At 40.3% G+C, this 26,942-nt stretch overlaps 1 protein-coding gene across 1 annotated transcript; it reads left to right on the top strand.

The window, feature by feature from the left end:
- Positions 1-370: 370 nt before the first annotated feature.
- Positions 371-25,978, top strand: CRTAM (cytotoxic and regulatory T cell molecule; the record flags this gene model as incomplete). The annotated part of the gene is made up of 10 exons (XM_079708041.1): positions 371-644; positions 7,520-7,666; positions 9,906-10,058; positions 11,804-11,941; positions 13,204-13,365; positions 18,212-18,292; positions 20,267-20,350; positions 22,147-22,293; positions 23,929-24,015; positions 25,848-25,978. The coding sequence occupies exons 1-10, from the start codon at positions 599-601 to the stop codon at positions 25,976-25,978; spliced, it is 1,176 nt and encodes a 391-aa protein (XP_079564167.1). The 5' UTR covers positions 371-598.
- Between the last annotated feature and the right edge of the window lie 964 nt (positions 25,979-26,942).

The raw sequence follows: 26,942 nt of genomic DNA, 5'->3' as shown, positions 1-26,942 counted from the left end.
TATCTTAGAGCAGTGCATACTAGATGGCTAGATAAATAAAGAGATGGATACTGGATGAATGACAGATGGGTGGATGGGTGGGTGGATGGATACACAGATTTTTTAAATGAGTAAATCTGTGATTTAGTGAACTCTGCCCCCTGATAACCATTAGAATTTGTTTCCAGAGTTAGAAATATATTCACAAGGGTTCAGCAAAAATTGCCTAATTTAAATTGTTTAATAAACTAGAAAAGTGAAAACAAGGTGATGTCACTACACAGGAACATTTTAATATCTCTTGCACTCCCTCCTCTCCCCAAAAGCCCTGCAACTAGTTGACTTACCAGGACCACCCACATGCAGTAGAAAGATTTGCACCACCAACACATCACTCACCCCTCTCCACAATCGAGGTGACACATGTGGTCCCCTAACTGTTCCACCGGGAGGTATTTTGGGGGCAGCTAACTAAGAGGGGGCTTCCAGAGCTGATGGAGGAGGTGAGACACATGAGGTCACGGAGCCACTGCCTCCCCCTTTCAAAAGAAACCAGTCTGCTCTATTTATTTCAGAATCCAGAGGAAGTTGACAAAGTGTGACAGCAGCACAGCACAACATGTGGTGGAGGCTTTGCAGCTTGCTGGTTTGGTTCCCCTTACAAGGTAAGGACTTAGAGCTCATGTTTTTTGATGTTCGGTTGACCTAATGTTTGGGCACATCTATCTACCAGTCAGTCAACTGCTGTCACGGAGGACCAACTGCAGAAGCAGCTCAGGTAAATCTGCCACTTTCCACGCCACGCCGCAATCACATCTGAGGGATGTTACTGGATTTGTTGAATCTCTTGTTCAGTGGCTACAGGGTCTAGAAAGGGTCATTGTAGTGTGTGTCTCTGTGGAATCTGTGTTATGGCAAAGTGTAACAAGTTTATTGGCTCTGTCTTTTAAGGGTATACCAGTTGAAAGGGCATCTGTTTGGGATTTTTAAAAACTTCCTTGTTAAGAACAAAGAATGGCCTTCCCTTGGGGATCCAATTGGTGCAGCTTTACAGCTTATCCCTATTTATACACTTTTGTTTAAAATTATTCTTTTAAATAGATAATATAAGCATGTGATTTAAAAAGGAAACCTCAAAAGGTACAAAAGGATTGTCTCATTTTTAGTTAAAAATACTGTATCAGTATGAAGAAATTAAAAATTCTTTATTTGAAAACAAAACAAAACAAAAACTTCCTTGTTGTATAAGCCTTAGCCAAATAATTTAATTTCTCTGAAACAGTTTCCACATCTTGAAATGAAGATGATAACAATGTTTGATCTACCAAACTCTAGATTGTTATAAGGATCAAATTTCAAATGTGAAAGTACTTTGAAAGTGGCAAAGTGCTATATAACTCTTAATTCGTTCAGATCATAATGATCCCAGTGAAAACTTTGTGCTTGTTTTTTGAGTCAGTTATACTTTACATTTCATTATAATTTTCAAATGTGATTTTTTGATGCTTAATTCTAATGTAGTGTTTTGAACATTAAAGAAAGACACAGTTACCTTTTTAGCGCAGGTCAAATTATTCCTACCCAAAAGTGGGGGGCAGGCTGTATTGTCCCTGAATCTCTGATTGCAACTTGTATCATTTTCTAGCCAAGAAAATTACACATATACAGTGTTGCTTGCTTGTTGAATGTTTGTTTCCAAAATTGAATGTATTGTTGTGTTCTAAGTAAAGCAGCTGTCCTTCTAAATCTGCATTCACCACAGAACTGCATCTGAAGAATAGTATTTTTAAAAACTAGATGTCCTATTTTACATAGTACTTCAATTTCCTATCTTATACACTTCAATTAGTGCCCTCTTTTTTGGTCCCTGCATCCTGAGGCACTTAATAAAGATTCAATTTTTGTAATAAATAATAGTGTCTTCAATAAGTGTCTTGAAGAAGAGCTAATACCTTCAGAAAAAGTACATTTAGATGGCTAAAATTAGAATGCTTTCAATTATTCCAAAGTTTAAAGTCTTTAACTGACCTTCACTTTTTCAGGACTTGAGTTATTCCCTTATAAAAATAGCTCACAGAAATAATGTTTTAAATAAAAAACTGCAATAATCATGTCCTAAGGTAAACCTAAGATAAGTCTTTTAGGATATAAGTTATTCAAATACTATTTATAAAGAAAGGGGAGAAATATATTTATTGTATATATTACAGTGCTGAGTACTTTATGTTATTTCATTTATCCTAGCAAAAATACTGAGGGAGGTATTCATATCCCTAATTTACATATGATAAAACTGAGGTTACAAGAAATTAGATAACCTGCCCAAGTTTTCACAGCTAGTAAATGACAATGTAAATATCAGCAAAGCACATAGTAAAAGTATTAACTCATGAAAGTTTTCAGTGAGTGTGTGTGTATTGGGTTGTGATAGAAAATGTGTTTCTTAATGTGGATCAAAAATTTGAAAGCTATAATTTACACAATTTGGAAGATTCATTCTTGAAAAATCCCAAACTGAATCCTCATCCAAAGGGCCAGCCAGAGGGCGTCTAGGCGCAATGGTATTTGGGAACCAATTGCCCACTCTATCCTAAGCTTACTCATGCCCATCAGAGTCCCAAACAGGAAAGGAGCTGACCATGTTGCTTTCTTATCAGCAAAAAGGCAGCAAATCAGCAGTTTGGGCAACATAAATTGCCAGCTGCTTTTAGCTAATTGAATTACGGGAAGATCACTACACCTTCTTCCACTGCACAACTTCTATGGGTGCCAAGAACTTATAGCCCCCCCGCAAAAAAGTCCCATAATCTTGGAACCTGCCCTCTTTTCAAGGCTCCTACTGGCAGCCCCTAGGGTGGGTAAAACACAGTAAGAATGGAGAATTTTTCAAATTCTTCCCATTTACCTATATTGTAGATGATGAAAATCCACCAATTTGCACCCTCTATTCTGGTTGTTTAGGGGGGAGCAGGATGCAGGAAACAAAGAACAGCTGCAGATTGAGCAGGGTCCTCCTGATACTCCCTTTGACCAGGAAAGAGTCATCCATTTACTGACATGTTGTTGAGACAGATTCTTTAAAGCTATACTGGAAATAATTTGATTTTGAGAAAGTCTGATTCATTTGCACACTCGTAATTTCCTCTATCAAATCTATCTAAAGAATAATGTTTTTTGTCATGATCTGAATCGAAGCATATTTTGCCTGCTAACCTCATAAGAGCCAAGCAAATACAGCTCTGGTTTGAGAATTAACTCACTGTGTGTCTCTGGTTTTAACCTAGCTCATCTTTATTATTTAACATAACAAAATGAGCATCCTATTAAAATATTTATTACTGAGTATATACATTTACTCATGATTAGCCATTGATTGAACAAATACTTAAAATGTTACTTTGTGTTAGGCCCTGGGAATATAAAATGAATGACTAGCAAACAACTTTTGTATGAGGAGTCTGTAATCTATCCACAGAGACATACTTGTAACCAAAAAAGTAATGTGTGAAGTGCTGTAAGAGAAGTTTATTCGAAGCCTTTGGGGATCTGGAGGAGAGAGGAGGTTACTGAGGGGAGGGAGAGGCTAAAGCCTGGTTGGGCAGCTTTGACAAAAGTGGTGTAATTTGACTTGAGCCTTGAAGGAGCTAAGAAAGGCATTCTAGGCTGAGAACAGCATGGACAAAGGCAAAGTATCTTCTTGAGCCTGGAACTTTCTGGAAACAGCAAGTAGCCATTTGCATGGAGCGTCTGGAAGGGAATATCAGCAAACGAGACTGGAGGAAAAGATGGGAGTCAAGTTATCTGGAATTTTGGCCTGATTCTTACAGGCAGTGGGAGCCATAGCAAATATTCTAATGAAGGAATCAAACGATCAAATTTATACTTTTAACTGTAATTCTGAAGCAGACGAGGATGATAAATTAGAGGGAGTGGAGGCTAGAAGGAGGTTATTGTAATGGTCCAAGAAAGAAACAATGGAGGCAGTGATAGTAGTGAAAAAAAGAGGAATGAATTGATTAAAGAGATGTTTTGGAGAGGGAAGACGCTGGGGTGCCTTTCAGATACCTGGCATGCAGTGGCTTGGGATGACACTGAGGGCTACAGGGAACTACCAGAATGGAGCAGGTGGAGCACAAGGGACAGTACAAATGATGAATTCCAACTGGACGTGTTGAATTCGGGGTCCCTGCAGGACAGACTGGCTCTCTTCGGGAGTTTTAAAAGTTATTGCATGCAATAATTGGGCTACTAAGAAAAAGAAAGAATATCTTACTCTTTCTTCAGCCTGCCATGATGACCTAGAGTAGGGTGGACACACTGCAACTCCCCAAACCAAGGACTCTTAGGAACTGCACAGGTTTTATCTACGGGTGCTTTGGTAGGTAGCTGTGGCTGCTGCTTGCCCTTCAGCTTAAGGGTCGGTCACGCGTACTTCGGCGAGAAGCCATTCCACTCATAGGACAATTGGTTCATGCGGTGGGGGTTGGAGATGATGGTGAAGGTCACAGGTTCCCTTTCCATGTATAAACCAGTCACACAGTCACAGTCTATAGCTCCAGACTTAACGAGCGGCCTCGTAACACATGGCTGTGCATGGATGGATAAACCCAGTCATGGAGATAACGACCAAGCCCAGCAATAACTAATCCACTCAGTAAACATGATGCACCAGCAGTGAGTGGTGACCTTCCAGGAGAGACGTCACAGCGATTCATTGTCAAGCTCTGTATGTCCAGCATTTGGGAGTCACGTCGGGCTCGTTTGTGGGTGAGAAGTCTGAAGCCCAGGCAGGGAGAACTAGCAAGTAGGCACAGGGCACTCAGGGTCTACACTAGAAAGCCTAAGGGTGAATAAAGATATACATGTCTTTAGAACCCGTAGGGGAGGAAGTGGTGAGCAAAGAAGATACCCCTCACCCCATCCCTCTGACAAAGAAGGTGAAAGTTTGACTCTAAACTTAGGTGAAGAAAGATTTTAAAGACTAGTTCCACTGCAGTTTTCAATGGCAACAAAAGGATCATGGGGAACTTTTTTCTTAGAAGACGTGCCATCAAAACTTAGGTACCCACTGTGCTCCTCTTCTACGCTTTGACGTGACTTAGACACATTAGACAATATTTTTAAGCACTACCACTGAAGCAATATGGCCCAGTGGATTCTCACTGGGCTAGTCTTCCTTTCTACAATGATTTCCTGTCTCTGAATCAAACATGGGGTCTACATGACAGCACTGCAAGATAATTAGGCTTATAAAGTCAAAAGCAAGGCTAGGAGCCAAGAGTAGAGGAAACGACTAGTATTCTATGCCTCAAACACAGCCCTTTCCATCTGGAACTCAGGCACCTATTCTTGTGGTCAGCAGCCTGATCCTGAATTCTCAAAGGCAAGAGCAAACACTCATCTTGGGAGATAAAATTCTTTAGCAGATGCTAAAAAGCCATACTACCTTTTAGCACAATTTTTAAGACACTGTGAGAATCAACTGACATTATTTAATTCATAAGCATGCATCCCAAGAAAAAGACAATGATGATATACACCTTTAAAATGGGAAACATTTATTCATAAACAGGCAGCAGACAAATCTCGCCACTCCCTTCTCCCCACATGTGGGCTTCCTGTCTAGACAATCATTTTACCAAAGGTAAGAACACTGGCAAAACTTCTAAGTGTCCATTTCTGGCCCGAAGGATGAAATCAGGGGATGTTGCTTAACACTAGTTTTTATTCTATCATTTATTTATGCAGTAACTTCCCTCCTGCCTCTCAGTATTCTTACTAACAATAGGAGAGCATAGATATCTATCCATTGCCTGCATTATAGTGTCATCATGAAAGCTGGCATTAAGCCATTACTTTCCAAGCTCACACTGTGATAGTTTCTGTAAGGAATGAATTTTAGAGAAATAGAAAACATAGTTATTGCCCTCTTGAAACTTCAGTCTGTTTGTGGGAAGCAAGATAACGCACGAGAACTAGAGAGTAAAGCAAGAATCACAATGGGATGAAGCAATGCAAGTTAGGTCTAGATTCAAATTCTTGGTTCAAAAGTTGCTTAACCTTGGAAGAAATTCCATTGTCATTTCAAAGCATCTCTACTAATATTGGCCTTATTACTCGATTATAGGTTAATTTTATAGATGAGAATATTTCCAAATGACCTGCCTAAGCAGAATTCTGGCCTATGACTCAATGCTTTTTTGAAAATAATCTCTTTTTATTGATTCCTTGTTGTTCATCATAGTATTGGCTGATGATATGAGTGTTTTTCCCTTAGGACTCGAACAAACTGTTTTCCCATGAAAGTCAATATGAATACAATACAGTAATTCTGGGTTCTTATTGCCGGAGGCTAGGTTGAAATTAATGACCTAGGAATGGAACAAACTAAAACGTCTGTACCAGTTAATTCCCAGAGCTCTCCAAAGTGCTTTTCCTAATATTTGAAATTTATCACAAGGAATTAACTCCCTTCTTGCTTCTCTTTTTTAATTTCTTTTTTTTTAAGGTTTAAGATAATGCAGTAAAACTCATTGCATTTGCTGTTCATATTTTATAACCCCACGGTATTCTTCTGTTTATGGAAGTGTTTGGTACTTTCACTGATAAGAATTGTCTCGTCCTCAGGAAAAAAAATTTTTTTAATTTAAAACTTGAAGAAATAACAAATGGCAATAAATGTGCCAAATCGGCAGTAAAGCCAATTTATTTTTCTATCCGTTTCTTTCTGGGGAGGATAACTTTGTAGCTGCTTAGAACCAACTGTTTCTCATTCTCTGGGGTTTGTGATTTGGGGAAATTAGACTCTCGCGTTTGCCTGGGGAAAGCGTTCCTGTGGAATATTAAATCGGAAGAGACCTGAGAACATCTTCCCTCTGGCGGAGAAGCTCTTCTGCGGGTGGGGGCGTACTTACTCACCGTGATGGGCAGCTCCATAATTCGCAAGAGCCCGATGGGAAATAACATTCTTTCTTAGCATCCAAGACCCCCGATTTGTACTTGAAGACACAAGTCGCTTGTTTTATAAACAGTGTCCAGAAAGGCTGAGTTTTCTGGGATCTCATCCCTTGGGTAGTCTGACTAGGTACGTGAGCACGGGCTTGCAAGTCTGCACACGCGGGCACAGGTGCCAACCCCAGGACCTCTATGACCTTGAACCTCTACTCCCTCATCGTCAAGGGAGCAAAATAATTCTTCCTCTAGAGGGTTAGTTTGAAAGTTATGTTAAATATTGGTAACATGGAAGACACAATTCCCAGCATATGGCAGGGCAAATGCCTAACAGACGTTCAACTTTCTTCCCATCAAAACCCACCCCTTCACTCAGACTTCTTTCGAGAGACATCTTCACTGCCCCTGCACACTGCGTTCCCTCCCTTCCTCGCATTTTTTGCTGTTGACTTACGTTTTGTTTCTCTAAGAAATGTGTAGTAAATGACCCAATGATGAATGAGGTTGCATTGAGTCTAAAGCCCTGCCTCAGCTCGGGAGTGGTGTGGCCTGTGCCAGCCTGACTGTCCCCAATTCTCTTCCTCTGCAGAGGCCTTTCGGGCCAACCACATGGAAACCGTCACCGTGGAGGAAGGCCAGACACTCACTCTAAAGTGTGTCATTTCTCAGGCGGAGACCACCTCCCTGCAGTGGCTGGCCCCATCGGGCTTCACCATTTTCTTCAGCGAGCATCCCGGTAAGGGAAGGAAAAGTAAATCACCGCCAGACCTCAACCTGAGGGATTTTCCAGACAGACAGGTTGGTAGGACAGAAAGCAGGCATGAGTCACCCAAACGGTGGGCTTGGCTCCACCCACTGTGACATGTAAATAGCACCCAGAAGCCTATTATTTCACACGTGGCTGCTTTTTTTGGACAGGAAGTCTGAAATGGAAACCCCACCAAAATGGTTGGTTAAGGGGGCTCAAATGACAAAGTACATTTCCATCAACCCACCTCACCCCCATGTCACTTTTTGACTCTCAGCGACCATGAAAACCACCAACTGCGTGATGACAGACGGGTAGCAGACGGACAGACTGGGGGCCCTTGGTCCTCAGGCAGCCAACACATCACCCCACATCTGGAGCCAGCTGCTTTGTTTTCCATCTGAGCAACCCAAAGCCATATCTCAAAGCCTCTTCCAGATGGCTCCCCTTCTCTTGTTGGTCTTAACAAAACCTTTAGATCACTAGGTGACAGGAATTGACAGGACGTATCACTTTGAAAAGGAAGGCAATCTTCCTCTCTCAGAAATACACATTGAGTCTTAGATGCCTGAGATGCAAGAGGACTCTTTTTTTCCCCAATTTTATGAAGATATAATCGACATACAACATTGTATTAGTTTAATGTGTACAACATAATGATTTGATATATGTATACATTGGAAAATGATACCACAATAAGTTTAGCTAGGATCTGTCACCTCATGTCGTTACATTTTTTTTTTTTCTTGTGGGAAAGGATTTTTAATAGTCTATTTAGTTCATCTCTTTGGGCAGGATTTTATGAAACCCTCCCCTTTATGAGACCATTTTATATCTCCGTTTAATACTCCTAACTGTCAAATGTTTGGAAAAGTCTCCAACACAGCAAATTTCATTCTGCTTTATAAAAGCAGAGCCTCTAAAAACATTTGATGTGCTTTGAAAATGTTATTAAATATTGACAGGTTCAATGTAAAATAAATTATTTTAAGCTAAATCAACTAGATTCCAATAGAATAAGTAGATATTAATTGTTAAAAGTTCTGAGAGGAAAATTTAAGTAGAGAGAATTCTGTTAAATAATGTTTTCTGTTGCTTTGTTTTGGGTAAACTGGGAGAAGATGGACGTTCTCAAATTTCTGCAACAGGATGCCCTGATCTAGCTTGATGGTTCTCGACCAAGGGTACTTTTTGCCCTCCGGGGGGCATCTGGCATTGTCTGGAGATAGCTTTGGTTGTTATAACTGGGGAGAGGCAAGGGGCTCTGGACTCTAGTGAGTAGGGATGCTGCTAAACATATCATAATGCACAGTGTAGTCTCCCTTCCCAACAAAGAATTATGGACTCAAATGTCCGTAGTGCTGAGATTGAGAACACCTGAATTCCAGCTCAGGTAACATCAGTGTCCCAGGGCACACAACAATTATTCCAGATGAGAAACAACCTTCCTTAGTCAGCCATTCACAGTTTAACTATTTTAGGCTTGTTCACATTATAAATCTTAACATTAGAAAAAAAGAATCAAATAAAACCACTCATTTAAGGAGCCTCTGATTTGCTAAGCGACCTTTGACCTGAGATGGAAATCCCAGGTCAAGATAGAATCAAAAGGAACACTTGCTATTGGCTAGAACTTTCTGGAGCTGTGGGGGATTTTATGTTGGGGTTCGTTTGTTTGTTTGTTTGTTTTGGACATTCCTTAAACATTTGGAAGGACTAAGTCATCATCTTTGGGAAACTTCAAATAATAATGAACTTATAAAAATTAAAAATAACAAGCACCTAGCTGGAGCAATGAATATCAGTGCATTTATGTTCCATTCTTCACATACACTGTGACAAGACCATCACAAATGAATCAGATTTCAAAGACGTAAATCCTAGTGGGGCGTTTTCCATAATGTAAAAAAAAAATTATTTAATATCGTCCTGCAACCTGAACCCTTTGCCAGCATAGGGCTCTTAATTTCCTACAAGCACAAATAAAGCAAATTGCTTATTTCACGGATCCTAGAATCAAGATATTTCATTTCCTAAACTAACTTCGAACTATTCAAGGCCTCCAGCTGGCAACACCAGAATTTGGAAAGCAGCTCAGTTGAAGATGGGACATTTGTTCCTTTAAAGTGTGAAAATCAAAAGCTATTTCTGTGAATAATCAATCCACTGAGAGTCTGCATTCATCTGATATCTCTCCTCATAACAGCTCTTTTCCCCTCTTGTACAGCTTTAAAAAATTCCAAATACCAGCTTCTTCATTACTCCTCCCATCAGCTCTCCATCAGGGTGCTGAATGTAACACAGCAAGATGAAGGCGTGTACAAGTGTCTGCATTATGGCAACTCCGTGAGAACAAAGGAAGTGAAAGTCATCGTGTTAGGTAGGTGCCCGAATGCCAGGAAACCCAGCCTGGGAACAATAAACTTAGGAACCTGATACATCATTTTAAAACTTAATATTTTAGTTAAAAAATGTTGCCTAGAGCAAGGCATTTCCTGGGCGCCTTTGCCATCTTTTGTTGAAAGGAACACAGCATTTTGAGTGGCAAGCCCCAGACTAAAATGTGAATTTGTGAAATCTGTCTTTGGCATCAACTAAATTCTCTCTGCAGAGAACTAAAAGGAAAGAAAACTAGTACTGGATGAGCCGTGACTGTGTGCCAGGCGCTGTGCTAGGCTGCGGAGAATCAAAGATGAATTAGGCACAATGTCTGCCCACAAGGAGTTTGCACACTAGTTTAGGAAGGCACAAAACACATACGGACATCAAGCAGAAACTTCTGACAGCATATCCTAAGATGGCATGAATTCAGATGTAACTGCACTGGACAATCAGCTCACATCCTCTACAAAACAAGCTCCTCTCTTCTGTTGCGGGTGGGTGGGTGCGGGGTTGGGAGGCACGGATAGGAAGGGACAGCTCCTGACCGGTTGGAACTTGCTCAGTTCTGCAGATGGTCAGCTGTGTTCAGTGTAAGTCTTACTATCTTTACCTTTTTGCTTTTCGTGGCAGAACAGATCAATTAAAAACATGGCTTTTTGTTGCTCTCTAGATAACATAAATCCACATATCACACAAAGAATTTCTTAGACTTCTCTTCTTGAATTATTAGAGTGTGGTACCTGCCATAAAGTAAAGGCATGTTGACTAAGTCTCTAGGAAGGAGTGGCTCCCTAGGGGTTTTGAGAACCAATGTGACTCAGCTTAGGGATCACCTTCTCCCCACCTTACTGGCCACCCCAAATACCACTCGGGCTCAGACTGACTGTGTGCCCTACTGAGCTCTCATAACACCCCATGCCTACCGCTATCATTGCACTTAACAGTTGGCCTTTCAATGAACAGGTTAGGGGCTGAGCCTATCACCAGACTGTAGCTCCCTGGAGAGCCTTATCTTTTCCTTATTTGCATTGCCGGCATCTAGTGCAGACTTGGAACTGACCTCATAATGTCTCAATGGCAGATAGATGAGTAAATCAACATGAAAGAGTGCAGTTCTGGACCACAGTGTGAGGTAGAATAGGCAAGAGGAAGAAGGAAGCCTAACTGAAAAGGGTTTCCAAGACAGGAGTAGAAAGAAAAAGGGCCGGTGGGCCCTTTAAAAGAGAAATGCATCTTTGATGTTAGGAGAGAACAGAGGTAACGTACGTTGAGGTGAGTCCTAGACTCAGGAAAGTGTAGACCTGAAACAGCGAGACCATAAACCAGCTCCTTCATGTCACAGACAAGGAAACTGATAGACCAAGAAGTTGTGGGATTTACCCAAGCGCTTACAATAGTTGGTGACAGAGACAGGACTAGAATTCAAGCCTCTATTCCTCACTTAGTGTTCTACCAGTCAAATACATTCATATATAACATTTAATAGTTACTGTTGTAACAAAGTCTGCCTGAGAATTTCTAGAGACGAATCACACACTGGGTGACAAACATTCTGATTACAGCCAGAGTAGCTTTACAAGTACCTAAAAGCCCTTTAACTATATTTTGAGAAAGGTCAAGTAAAAAAAGACGGCCATTATTTAGACCACCCCCTACAATGATCCCTGCAGATTATTAGGCTCTGTGCTTTGCTGATATCTATAGACCAGCTAATTAAGCAAAGAAAAATCTATTTTCTTCTAGCAACTCCTGTCACGCCAACCTTGGAAGTTTCCGTTAGAATGCAAGATGGAGAACATGTCCTACTGAAATGCTCCACCGTGAGAAGTAAGCCCCCTCCACGGATAACCTGGCTCTTAGGGGATGACATGGAGCTCCAAGGTAAGTGAAGAAATGGTTCTCTTTCCTCCTTTGTTTTCCTTCCTGTTTATATGCCTAAGGAATTTTTCAATGTTCTGGCACCCTCTGGTGGCAGAAGGGTCCAGAAAACACCATTCAATATTTCATCAGTTGTTTCAAGACAAATTATCCTTACTAACCAATCAATACCATGCCTTACTCTTGAAAGCCTCTACACAAATAACATGGTTACATGTTTTTGTTTAAAACAAGGTAGAAAACTAAAATAGAATATTTATTATGGCTTCATAACATTTCATAAAATAAAAGGTACAATGTAGCTATTACCTATGAGCATAAACTTTGTAGCAGGCATAAAATTAAAAGTACGTTTAACAGGGACTTCCGTGGTGGCGCAGAGGTTAAGAATCCACCTGTCAATGCTGGGGACATGGGTTTGAGCCCTGGTCTGGGAAGATCCCACGTGCCGCGGAGCAACTAAGCCCACGTGCCACAACTACTGAGCCTGCGCTCTAGAGCCCGCGAGCCACAACTACTGAAGCCCGCACACCCTAGAGCCCATGCTCTGCAGCAAGAGAAGCCACCGCAATGAGAAGCCCGCGCACTGTAACCAAGAGTAGCCCCCGCTCGCCGCATCTAGAGAAAGCCTGCGTGCAGCAACAAAGACCCAAAGCAGCCAAAAATAAATAAAATTTAAAAAAATACATTTAACATAATACATGTAATTGGAACATATACGAACTTGCTTATACCTTGGAGTACTATGTCATACTGCCCACGACAGACAAAAATATTTTGGTAACAAAGAATCTAAGCTTTGAGCCTTTTAACTGAAGCAGGAAAACCAACTGTGGTGCTTGGGAACTATTTCTAGTTTGTTTACATTTCAACAGACATTCCATTCGATTTTATGTAACCATAGATTCAGTCCAGTGCCAATTCTGGACCTCTCCTTTAATTTGCCTTATTCATTCAACTTGAGTAAGGTCTTGGGTCTTTGTGTTTCACAACATTAGGCTATCTTTCCCGTGTAAACATGATAAGCTTTGGATTTTTTTTTTTCCAGTAGTGAAGGGTTTATAGAAACTTATCCACTCTTGTTCATCTGCTTCTCTTTGGGACTAGGGCCAAGCATGTCCCAGGCAGCTGGGGGAAGTTAGAGTGAGGGTAGAAGTCTAACAGGTTTGCCAAGATGTCAAGGCCATTGGTCTCTCAGAGACCCAAACACGTCCAACAGCATTAAACAGCCACAACCTCACACGCCTCTTTAAATTGCTCCATAGGTGAAACCCACCATGAATATGAAACTGATGGGAAGAAGTGTAATAGCACCAGCACACTCAGAGTCCACACATATGGCAAAAACTCAACAGCGAGCTGCATTATCCGACACAAAGGCCTGCAAGGAAGAAAACTGGTAGCCCCCTTCCGGTTTGAAGATTTGGGTAAGAACCACCAATGACTGTCTTTAATTATTTTAAATTTACCTTAATATTACACTATCAAACAAAATTAAATGGATTAGGAAAAGTCCTTCAGAGTGAGCTCAGGTCAACAAAGCTTTCTTTAATAGCAAATTCCTTTAATGATTGAAATGTCTCCCACTAGCCAACAGGGTTGCAACTGTTCCAACACCGAGAGGAACCCCCGTTGTGCAGAAAGCCTAGCAGAGTGCCATATGCAAACAGTGTCATGGTCGCTTTTTGATCATGACAGCTGGCATAACTTGACCTTAAATAGTTTTATTGCAGTCATGTGTTTGGAGAGATCATGTGAAGCATACTACCTCTCTGTACTTAACCCAAAAGGAGACAATATTAACTGAAATAAATCTAAACTTGTCAGTATCATTTTATGTTAATATAACACTCATGTAGTCACATTAAGTCATGATTATGCTTTAGATTTATTTTGTTACAACCGTTTTGGAGATTTTAGTTTACCCATGTTAATACTCTGAGCAGAACACCAAAAAATAAGAATAATAAAAACTAAAAGAAAAAAACATCAAACATTAAATGTGAAGAGGAGTTGCCTCCATTTTCAGAATCTCTCTTCTCTGATTCCTTCACCAAAAGTTTAAGAAGTAATTTAAAAACTATATAAAACTTTTTGAGCCAAGAAGTATCCTATAAGAAGCAGCATGGGAACTTCCCTGGTGGTCCCATGGTTAAGACTTTGCCTTCCAATGCAGGGGGTATGGGTTCGATTCCTGGTCGGGGACCTGAAATCCCACATGCCTCACGGCCAAAAAACCAAAACATAAAACAGAGGCAAATTCAGTAAAGACTTTAAAAATGGTCCACATCAAAAAAATATATATAAAAAAAGAAAAGAAGCATGAATCACACATCTATCATTAATAAGAGTCCGACCTTCATTACTTTATAAAAGTTCTTCTCAGTGAGAAAAGAGATTCCTGGAGGATAAGAATTCACTCACATTAGTGAAGGAGGAAGCTGTTGGGTGACAGTGCATTTGTTGAAAAAGCTCTTTATCAAATGAACTAACCAATGAGGAAAGGCACTTGTTAACGAGAACCTCTCTGTGGGAAAATTGTCACGCTGCCCTGTGGGCGCTGGTGCTGTGGCTAACAGCTCCCCGCTCACTACCCCGTGCTCGCCACCGTTCACTTTCTCATCAAACCAAAAGCAGGTCTTGAGGAAGCTGGGTTTAGAAGACTCAAATACCCACAGGCCAGACCGTACTGTAACCTGACGCAAATATTCCTACCTCTTTGTTTTTTGGGGTTTTTTAAAGATTTTTTTTTATGTGGACCATTTTTAGTCTTTATTGAATTTGTTACAATATTGCTTCTGTTTTATGTTTTGGTTTTTTGACTGTGAGGCATGTGGGATCTTAGCTCCCAGACCAGGGATTGAACCTGCACCCCCTGCATTGGAAGGTGGAGTCTTAACCACTGGACTGCCAGGGAAGTCCCTCTTTCCTCTTTGTCATTCATTCTGGTCCCCAGCCTCCACCCCCATCAGTGGAAGGGAGCACGTGGGGAATGTGAGAGGGTCGCCAAAGAGAAAATGGGGCTTTATTTATCTAAATGCTTCTGAAAGACTTTCGGATTTTAAATAAAAGAACCAACAATATCAAAAAAGCATATTTTTACTTGTCAGCAATTGTTCAAGCCATCTACAAAAATTACTGCTGAAGGGGAAATCACAGTTTCTCCTCCTTGATGGCCATAGTTCTATAGGACTAAAAATCATAGCCATAAAATGTTTCTAATAATAATAACAGGCTAAAACTTGACTTTTATTTATGATCTGATTGTCAATTATTTAGCACCACTGCCAGATCCCCAGTAAGTGTTCACAGAACAACACCAGGATCACCTGTTGGTGCTTCCAACTGTATATGAATATTTCTCTTTGACTAGCTCCTACATTGACCAACAGATGCTAGAAATCTGATAAGTAAAAGTTTGCTAGCTGAGGATGCTCAGGAACATATTTACAATAAGGATTCTGACCCTCTCATCTCCACACTCTGCATGGTAGGAACAATGTTTACTTATTTATTTTTAAAAGAATTAACCTACTTCATATAAAGAGAAATGGCATATTTTTATGGAAAAAAACCCTATATTTTGCAATGCCAAAAAATAGAAAAATGGCATTGTTTTACATTTTAAAAATCTTTTTTTTTTTAAAGAAGATGTTGGGGGTAGGAGTTTATTAGTTTATTTATTTTTGCTGTGTTGGGTCTTCGTTTCTGTGCGAGGGCTTTCTCTAGTTGTGGCAAGCGAGGACCACTCTTTATCGCGGTGCACGGGCCTCTCACTATCGTGTCGTCTCTTGTTGCAGAGCACAGGCTCCGGACACGCAGGCTCAGTAGTTGTGGCTCACGGGCCTAGTTGCTCCGCGGCACGTGGGATCCTCCCAGACCAGGGCTCGAACCCGTGTCCCCTGCATTAGCAGGCAGATTCTCAACCACTGAGCCATCAGGGAAGCCCTAAAAACCTTTTTACTATCTGGTTTAATAGAAATAGGTTCTCATAACTTCTGCATTCAAGCTCTTGCGATATGTTGTTTTGCTTAAACTATATAAAAACATTAAGCCTCACACAAAGTTGGAAAAGGGAAGAGTATTTGAATAGCCTTTTTCAGATAATTGTGGATACTCTTCTTCAACACTACACTAAAACTCAACAAGAGGTAGCTTCTTAAAGGTTAGCTGCTCTGTGGACTCTAGAACCATGTCAATGAACTTTTCATACTCTCGTTACATTAAAATCCATTGAACAAATTTGCTATTTAAATGATCCAGGCACTATTCCTAACATCATGCCTTGGTCATTTGGAGAATATTGATTCATTGATTGATACAAATCTTTCAAATGTTGGCACATTTCAGTAACAAAATCACATTCATTAATATCACTAATCTCATCAGAAGCCTAAATATTTGGAACCTGTCAAGTTCACAGTGGTGGATACAGGTTTTCCAAAACTCTAACTTGAAATGTGGCTAGTGCAACCGAGGAAGTAAATTTTTAATATTACTTGTTATTAATTTAAATTTAAATAATCAGTATAGCTGGTGGATACCATATTGGATAGCAGAGGTCTATAACATTCTAACCAACCAGGGAGATAAATCATCATGTACCAGTATCCACTAATCAAAACAACATTCAGTCTAAATGAATCTATTTAGCAGTTTTGCTAAATAGAGGATAAATCAAAGTAAATACAAACTCCAGTGTGTCTGTATGTGTGTGTGTATATATATACATATATATATATATATATATACACACACACACATACACAGACTATTGTACATATATGCACAATTGTATATATACACTATGGCATATACACAATATATACAATGTGTATAATACATATAGTGCATAAAATATATATAACCTGTTTTGTACATAACTATATGGTTATCTGAATTCACATAGTATACATTATTCTAGATCTTAGTCATGACTGAAAATTTTATTCTACATGTCCCCAGTAGTTGCCATATTATGCTTGTCTTATAATTTGCTTCCAGTACTTCTATTTGACTTGCCTTCAAGCTTTTCCTTCTTTTCATTGCCAGCAGCTCTACCCTTTCTTCAGTTTTCTCTGGCTTCCTTGTGGCCACAGAGCTTACTTATCATCTATATTACTATTTCTCTAGTGTTTCCTAAGTGTTTCTTCTTTTCTCAGAGTCCTTGGCACGTGATTCAGGCATATTTATAGTTTTCAAAAAATGTTAATGTTTGATTAAGAAAATAATTTTTGGGCTTCCCTGGTGGCGCAGTGGTTGAGAGTCCGCCTGCCAATGCAGGGGACACGGGTTCATGCCCCGGTCCGGGAAGATCCCACATGCCGCAGAGAGGCTGGGCCCGTGAGCCATGGCCGCTGAGCCTGCGTGTCCGGAGCCTGTGCTCCGCAGCGGGAGAGGCCACAACAGTGAGAGGCCCGCGTACCGCAAAAAAAAAAAAAAAAAAAAGAACAGAAAATAATTTTCAAAACCACAGAAAATTCTTTGATTAAATAAAAGGCTGAGAAACACTTGTAGGTTCCATAAAGATATTACATATCAGTATCAATATTTGTAAATTAATAGGCACCATTTTTATAAGCTCCGTGGTTACAGGCCTGTTCATTGACTGGTCAAATCTATGCTAAGCTGAACCTCTGGAAACATTCCTAAACATTGTTTTATATCATACAATAGCATTTAGTAAGCACTGTGCTTAATAAATAGCCAGGTGTTGTGCTAAACATGTTATACAAATGAAATCATTTATTCTCACCAAAAAACTCCAAGAGGTACATGTGTTAGTATCTCCATTTTACAGGTAAGAGAAAACTGAGCATCTGAGAGATTAGGAACCTTGTCCAAACTCACTCAGCAGCAGGCAAGGAGCAGCACTGGAATTCAACCCAGTCTGAGACTGACTCCAAAGCCACCTAATAAATAAGCAGGTAGATATGTGATTGGATAGACAGACAGACAGACAGACAGAGGGACTGATAGGTAGATGGATACAGATAAAGGTGGCGAATAGTCTTTGCCCACCACTGCCGAATGCACCACTCCACAGATGTCCAGCCTGCTGCACTTCTAAGCCAGGCAGCTTAGCAGATGGACAATCAGTGGGACACAGATTCAAACACCAGAGCAAGAGCTGCAGAACACATAATTCTGAGGTCGCTGCAGAACCTCCACAAACAGGTAGCAGCCAAATACACTTCCAACCTATTGTACTGAGCACAATGTGGGTAAAATTGCTCTCTGTAGTTGCAGAATTTTGTTTTTCCCCTTTCCTAGTTACTGATCAAGAGACAGCTTCAGCTGCCCCGGAGACAAGCTCTCCATCCTCTCAAGACCCTGAGCAGTCCACTAGTACCGGTAAGTATCGAAAAACATTAAAACTTAAAAAAAAAATTATGCCTCTTTGGGAAGGTCACTTTTCCAATTCTAAGTTTTCATTTTTTTCTTTTAATTTGTAATAAGACCATATAGGACCCCTTGCAACTGACTCCAGCTTTATGGTGACCTGGAGAAGCACCCTATCAGTTAGTGGGATGGGCTTCAGGGTAACTAACACCTTGTAAGTTCTCTCTCTCTCTCTCTCTCTCTCTCTCTCTCTCTCTCTCACACACACACACACACACACACACAACTGTGACATTTGACTTCCTCTGTGGTAAAAGGCAATGCTGAATTCATTTATAGGAGACTTGTTTTTCCATCTAGAACAGACCAAACACAAAATAAAGACATGGTAACAACAAAGAGCGAAAAGCAGAATCTGGAGTTTTGGTGTTGTCACTGAATAACAAAATCATGCTTGAAGGCTCACCACTTACTTGGCTGTCAAGAACTCAGATAGTTTTTGATAACAGGACTGAACTATAAATGGAGAAGAATTTAGAAAACCTGGATTATAATACCAGCTTTTTTAGACAGTAAAGCACTAGATGGTTAGCTCTGGGCAATGATCATATATTTAACTTGTCTTTGTAGTTTACCTAGCATAGTATCTGGCAATAGCAGATACTCACAAAATGCAGTGTGAATGAATGAATGGATGAATGAATGAATACATGCATGCCGTTGTCATGGTGCTTTGAGCAAGACAAGCCTCATCCAGAAAAGCATAAATTCCTATATGTCCTCTTTCTGTTTCAAATAGTGTCTCTATAAAAATGTCATGTGGTGGGAGAAGTGCTTTCATATCACTATCATGTTCATAGTTCTGAGTATGAGATCACATTTTTAAAATGTTTATAATGAATAATTCTGAAAAGTACATGTTTAGGCTCTTTAAACACTGATAAGTACATATATACCACACATACGTACATACTTTTTCTGCAGGGCGATGGTAACTGAAAATATTATGAAGTGGAACTGCCACCTCACTTGCTTTAATAATCCAATATTTTTAAACATGTTTAGAATCTAGTTGTCTTTAAATTGCTTTACACCACTACTGAATAACTCAATTTTCTCCTCTGCTTTTTCATATATAAGATTTAAGAAATATGGCTTCTAAAATTCCTTTCAGCTTTCAATTTCTACAATTTTATTACTGTTAATAATACCCATTTTCAATAGAAGGGGTGGTTTCATTCCCCTTGGGGTCCACATCGTGGCGCTGTGCAATGGGCTAAAAACCAGGAGACGGCAGAGGAAAAAAAAAAAAGAAAAGGGAAGATAAACAACAAAATCGGAAAAAAAGATCTCATTTTTATAATTTCTCTTACCTAGCAAAAATCATCATAGTACATCCCACTTCTAAGGGGGAAGCAAGCATAGGTCTGAATGACAACTGAGCTGATTTTCAACATAAAAATCATTGCTTTGTGCATTTCGGGCTATGGATTTTCTATCCATCAGGCTTGGGATGCCATTCTTCAGTGTTCAGTTGCTATCCTGAAGCACCCTAAAACTCTCTCAACTGATAGGTCTGATTCAGGAAGGAAGCATAAAATACTGGTTGAAATTTGAGGCTCTGAGTCTCAATATTGGCTCTGCCACTTATTTGCTGTAGGACTTTAGACAATTTACTTAACTCTTCAAAACCTCTGTTTGCTCAGAGCTGTAGTGAGAAGGAATATATACCAAATGGTCAGTTTAAGGCCTGGCACAGAGTAGTGTTCAATAAACATTTACCTTAAAAAAAGGCAAACTGATCCTGACCATTTGCAACTATTTTTGGAAGAAGTCAGTATGAACTAATAACCTCATTGTTGTTTTTTTAATGAGGATCACTTAATTTGGTTTCCAAAGCTGCTTTGGGATGACTCTGTGCATATATACACACTACACAGCACATACATAGTCATATGTATATATCATGTCTTACTTTCACCTTAGTTGCAGTAATGGAAGATTCTAGTACCTCAGAGATTGACAAGGAAGAGGAAGAACAAACCACTCAAGTCTCTCACTTGGCCACTGGTAAGTGTTCCCACCACTCATTTATTTAGCATAAACACTTGATGTTTTAACCTCTTAATCAACACATCCAATAGCCTTTTACGGTCCTCATTATTTTTGACCTTTCTATTGGTCAGCCACTTCCTGTCCCTTTACTTAGTTGTCTCCCTGGCTTCCCTGACATACTCTGCCTGGTCCTGTTACTTTTGCTAACCACTCCTTCTCATGTCTGTTAGCTCATGTCCCTTCCTCTTCTGACTTCTTCTATGTAGATTTGATTTTACTTCTCCATCCTTGGTTATTGCCTTAATGCTTAAGGAGTTTTTCCATTCCCAAGATTGTTTCTGTTGCCACCAGGCAGAAGATGTCCATACCTGCATTTCCAGAACATTCTCCAGAGCATTAGTCCCTGTTTCATTCCATTTCCCACGTATCTCTGGCTGAGTTTTCTGTTATCTCCTCAAACTCAACATGTCTAAAAACTGAACAGCACCTTTTCCCACAAAATCAGCTTGTCCTAAGCATCACATAGGCCCCAAACCGTGGTGACATCCTTCCCTCTTGTGTGTGTGTGTCCACACACACACACACACATAAAATCAATAGGTTCCCAAGGACTTTGGAGTCTTCCCTTTTAGGTATTTTGTCCACTATCACTGCCACCTCCCCGAGGCAGAGCCTCACATGTCCTGCTGGAGGTATTGTAACTTTAGTTTCTCCCCTTGCTGTGCATTTTCAGCACCTACTATCAAAACATCCCTTTGCACTCTTCACACCTTTGTTCAGAAAACTGCTATGGCTCACAGTCCACAGCACAGAATGTGAGCCTTCAACCCTCCATAAGGTGCTCTCTACCACCTACCTCTGCAGTCCTGTCTCTATAAGGTCCTGACCAGAATACATATTTTTCTCTGAAAACTTCATCCCATTTAGATTGCCCTGCCCTTGTTTACCCTAACTGCCCTGATGAAAGGAAAAGTCCGCATCACTCCTCTCTTTACCCCTCCTTCAAGGCCAATATCTTCACTGAACACTTTCCTGACCAACTCAGGCACCACTCCTGCCTCAGAATCCCTGAACACATCATTATATTAACACACGTGGGTCTAGAACTTGGCACAGATATCTTAATTCTGCTTGTTTCTATTAACTTGTTTGTTTGCATATACAGACAACTCTCCCGAAAACGTAAGAATTGTGCCTTATGCAGCTCTAAGCACAATGTTCTACGCGTAGCTGACACTCCTCAATGGCTTGTTGGTTGAGATGACAGGGACCGTGAATGACATTTAGCAAAATTAGAGCCCGCAGAATCAGAATTCTAGAAGGATCTTTAAGAGCTCATCTGGTTTATCTCTAGATGCCTTCATGGAGGACCACATTTAACCTAGCCAAGATTAATGAAATTTCATTTTGTTTGCATAGTTTCACAAACTCCTTAACAATCTCTCTTGCTACTTAACTACACTTTGCTGAAAACCCATTCCTTAACATCTAATTTGAATCCCCTGACTATAATTTAATATTCTCACGTTTCCACTAGAGACGAAAAATAACTAGCTCGATATCTATGTAACTTAAAAACCTTTTTCAAATCATCCCACACAACTGCTTTGTCTGTTTGTATCCCTGCTTGCTTGTTTTCAGAGAATAAATGACATGAATCTCTCTACTTTCAGGGTAAAGCTCTCTGTCGTCTCTTCCTCTCAGCTGTGTATTAGCCTCTACTATATTTTGCAAACATTGCGTATATTCCTCAGTGACAAAAAAAAAATCAAGCCCTCAAACTATCTAAAATCCTTTCTTTTTCCTTCTAGAAGCGAATCGTCAGTTTGTGGGGCTGACGAGGAGGAAGAGCGGCATCCTGCTGCTGACCCTCGTGTCCTTCCTCATTTTCATTCTCTTCATCGTCGTCCAGCTCTTCATCATGAAGCTTCGGAAAGCACACGTCATATGGAAAAAAGGTGAGTGGGCAGAGAACCTGATGGAGGCTACAAGATGCTCAAACAATTGGCCAGCCCAAAGGAAAATTCTGTCAAAGCTTTTCCATTCAATGCTGTACTATCTATTTGATGAGTGTTGTCATTCAAATAAGCAACTGTTTGTTTTGCAGTGAACACAGGATATGATTCTCTAGGAACTACAGTTAAAGAGTGCACGACCAAGAGAAACTAGAGTAGCTCCAGGAATTGGCATTAAACTGTGGAGGCTTCTACTCACAAAAGATACCAAATAGCATATTCATTCATTCATTCATTCATTCAATAAGCATTCACTGAGCACCTGCTGTGTACCAGGCACTCTTCCAGGCACTGGGGACACATCTGCCAACAAGACAGACCAAGTCCCTGCTCTTAAGGAGCTCCTATTCTAGGAATGGTCAATCAAAGGTTGAATATAATAGACTGTTTTGGGTCCCATTCTTACACTGTAAGAATGCACTCAGCCTCCGTCAACCATACTCAAAGGTTGAATATAATAGACTGTTTTGGGTCCCATTCTTACACTGTAAGAATGCACTCAGCCTCCGTCAACCATACGTTAGTAATTTTCCCTAAGCATTCTGATTTAAAAGTTTATTTCATTGGAAACAAAAACAAAATTATTTAGCTAGCATGGAAGATATCTACTAAAATACAGACTCAACACATATCGGAAACAGAAGGGACCTTAGAAGTTACCCAGAATAACCATCTGCTGTATTCATTCCCTAAATGTGTGCCAGGATTAAATCCCCTCTTTAATTCTGAGTGGTTATTTAGACCTGGGCTGTTCAATACAGTAGCCACAATATGGCTAGTCAGCATATGAACTGTGGCTAGTTGCTCTTGAGAGGTGCTGTAAGGATAAAACACACACCCAACTTTGCAAACTCAGTACACACACACACACACACACAAGAATACGTCTAATAATACTATATTGAATCTACTAGTTAAATAAAACATATTTATTTCACCTGCTTCTTTTTACTTTCTGAGCAGGGCCACTAGAAACTTTTAAATTACATGCGTGACTCGCATTCTGGTGATCTTGGACACTGCTGGTTTAGCCACATACGGCTTGAATACCTCTAGTAACAGAGAACTCATGATGTCCCATGGCAAAATACTACATCTTTGAACGGCTATGGCCCTCTTAAAAGTACCACTTCTCCTAGTTTAATATCAATGTCTCGAGATATTCAGATGCACTAACATTTTCATCATAAATATACCTAAACACAGGGTCTGGCTTTCCAGCTGTATCTGCACAATAGGCAAATGCCATACTATTGTTTCAAAATCTCCCGTTGATACTTCGCCCCCATACCTCTTTAAGGGCTACCGGAATTGTTTCTTCCCAAAAGACAGTACTTGATTCTAATCTGCGGTCATTTGACTTCCGCAGCTCTTATACTGCCTGGCACAGTGCCTGCAGGAATCATAGTAGAGAATAAAAAATGATTTGTTGAACGAATGAGGACATGAGGTATGGGGGAGGGAGTGATAAGCCCACTATGGTATAAAAACAGGTATGCTCTTACTCAAAACGTACAGTTCTGAATACAGATGATGCTCTGTGCACCAGAAATCAATAACAATTTTCTCTTCCTGCAGAAAATGAAATTTCAGAGCACACTCTAGAAAGTTACAGATCGAGGTCAAATAATGAAGAAACATCATCCCAAGAGAAAAATAGCCAAAGTAAGTCAACTATGTGACCTGAGATTTGAAAAATGAGGTTAACTTGTTGCCTTTAATGAGGAGAATAAAAATCAAAGTTTGAGTTTTCGCACAAGAAAAAGCAAATCACATAAATCATCTTGTAGAACTTGAGGAAATACTTCTTAAAAAACAAGAAGTAGCAGTTCAGTTCAGGTAGCGGGAGGTATGCCCCTTTGGGAAGCCATCCCTGAGTCCTCGCTGTCACACACAGGTAGAACCCTCCTGTGTGCCCCAGTATCCTATATACACCTTTACAGTGAAGCACTTCCCACGCCAGACTCTCATGTTTGGTGTGTTAATTTAGCTACCACAGTACACCTCCAGGTGGTGAGCAACTGGATCTACTCTATGTGTACCCCCAGATCCTAGCCTGGGGCCTGGCACAGATGGAGTGCTGGATAAATTTGTATTGAATAAATGAATATAAGGCTTAACTAATTCAAGCAGAAATGTTTCAGGTCTTTTGGATGACTTCATTGCAATTCTTCAAGCAAAATATGAAAAGAAGAGTCTAAAAGGAGACTCTGTGTGTGTGTGTGTGTGTGTGTGTACTCTTGACAAAGATCCAGTAGAAAGAAGCTAGGAATATAGCAAAACAAGGATCTTACACCTTCCAACCATTGTTTCCTCCATGCAAATGAACTTATTCCACCTGGCAAAAGTTGCAAGAAAATGCAGTGAGCTTTGCCACTAGTTCCTATTGGTTTTATTGAGGCTTTGTAAGAAGCATTTCTTTTACACCACCTCTGGCTTTTTTTTTTGGTTTTGACCTAGCAGGCTGTGAAACAGAAAGAAAGACTAGCTGTAGTAGCAGGAAGAGGGGCACAAGTGAGAGGTCTGTGCGAGACCTGGGTGTGGGAGGGGAAAATGTGTGTCAGCTGCATACAGGCTGTTGTAGTACAACGCGTGTTTCTATAACATCCATCTCCTCCCACGACTGTCAGGGGGAGAATGACGTCAGTATAACGTGTAATGAGGGTTGTTTCCTACGCCGATGCTCCCAGGCAAGGGGAACAGAAGAGTGGGAGCAGAATTATAACCTTTAGCAGGAAAAGAAAAGCCCTCAGCTCAGCTGCTGAGCAAGCAGAAGCCCTTGTAATTCACCTTTAAGAAAGTTTAAAATGAGTATCTATACAGAAAAAATGAACACAACATTGTAAATCAACTATATTTCAATAAAATTTAAAAAACAATTAAAAAAACAAAAGGAGCTTCTGCACTCAGGACTCCCTCCCCAGAAAGGTCTGCCCCCACCCTGACTCCCTGGGGCGGCGGGGGGTGGGGGGGCGGCTTGCCACAGCTGTGGGAAGTTGCACTTTATCCTGGGCTCTGACCCCCACTTCCATCCTCTTTCCCTCAGCACCCTCACATCCAGCATTTCAACTCTATTGTTTTTGCTCACTTAAAAGCTACCTTCTGGAGCTGTTTCCAGACTCCGTGTACAGAGTTGCATAGGCTTTCAGTGGGTCGCCCCAATCCTCTTTTTCCCATAAGCCCTCTTACTTTCAGTATGAAATTATGCTAAAGGCAATGTATTTTTTTGTCTGGCAATACATATTTGATAGCAGAGATGTCTATATATTTTATTTCAGGTTTATGAGCATATAGTTTACATAAGAAGACATTTTAAAAATTAGACTATAACAGGGCATTCAAGACCGTGTATACACATTAGTGAATTTCAGGTTCGATTTTTTTTTAACACATTAACATTCGGACCTACAAATACCACGTGCAATCCACGTGTTTCAAATAAATGGGTGCGATGTTGTTCAAACTAAATGTTCGTGTTCGCTACGTTTTTCTTTCAGCTTCCCGCTCTAAGAGCTGCATGAACTACATCACACAGTTGTACTCAGAGGCAAAAACAAAGACGAAGGAAAAGGCACAAACTTCAAAATTAAAAAGAGAGCTCACTCATATACCAGAGAGCATTGTGTAGTGCTCATCGCAACAGAAAATAGGATTTCAGGGCAGCCTCATCATCACCTCAGTGGGGCAGCCTGTGGGAAGGAGCATAATTACCATCACATGAAAAACAAAAAAAAGTACTTTGAGTGCAATGCAAGATGGTGCCCTCCAAATGTAATCTGCCCTGGACTCAGAGCAACAAATGAGGACTAACCCATGGACATAAAGCTTTGTAGTTAAAAAAAAACAAAGAAAAAGAAAAGAAGAGAAAGAACCTATTATGCCTGATACTACTTCAGAGCAGAAGGATTCTACTAAACTTTGGGATCAGGGTCAATGTGACCAGCTAACATCTTACTGTAAAGGGAACAGGAGATATTAGATGCTGGGCTCTAGTGGAACTGTTTAAAAAAAAATTTTTTTTTTGTCTTTCTTTCTGGTTTCCAAATAAAGAACTTCGGGATGAAAAGGACCCAAAGAAGTTCTCTAATCCTAGGAGCTTACTTTCAAGATGCACTTTTAAGAAGCTGTAACCAGCCCATTCCCTGTCTGGGAGAAGTCATGCAAAACAATGCGTGAGTCAGATAAGCATGAAGGTCCCAAGACTGATGCCCCAAGACACAAGTGCTAGTTCAAGGCAGACCCAAAGTTTCCATTTTCTTCTAATTGTCTTGCTAAATCACAAGAGTTGACCTGGTAGACAGTGTTTTTTTTACCAGGGCACTTCATTACAAAAACACGTACAAAAGAAAATAATGAGTTGAATTTCCCGATTACTGACCTAATAGATGCTTTTAAAAAATTATTTAATAAAGAGCAGAATATGTATTTGTGTTTCTAGTGGTTGTTCCAAGTCGTACTTCCTCCCTTCACTTTCACGTGTGAAAGTGACATGTGACATGTCTTCCCCCCCCCTAACATTTATGACATTTCTCATTCTTTGGACCTGAATAAACTAATTCTAAAATAATACCACCTGCGCCCCCCATTGCTCT

Source organism: Hyperoodon ampullatus (assembly GCF_949752795.1).
Source record: "Hyperoodon ampullatus genome assembly, chromosome: 7".
Taxonomy (NCBI): Eukaryota; Metazoa; Chordata; class Mammalia; order Artiodactyla; family Ziphiidae; genus Hyperoodon; species Hyperoodon ampullatus.
Note: the sequence above shows the minus strand (reverse complement) of the source record. Positions and strands in the feature narration are given on the sequence as shown.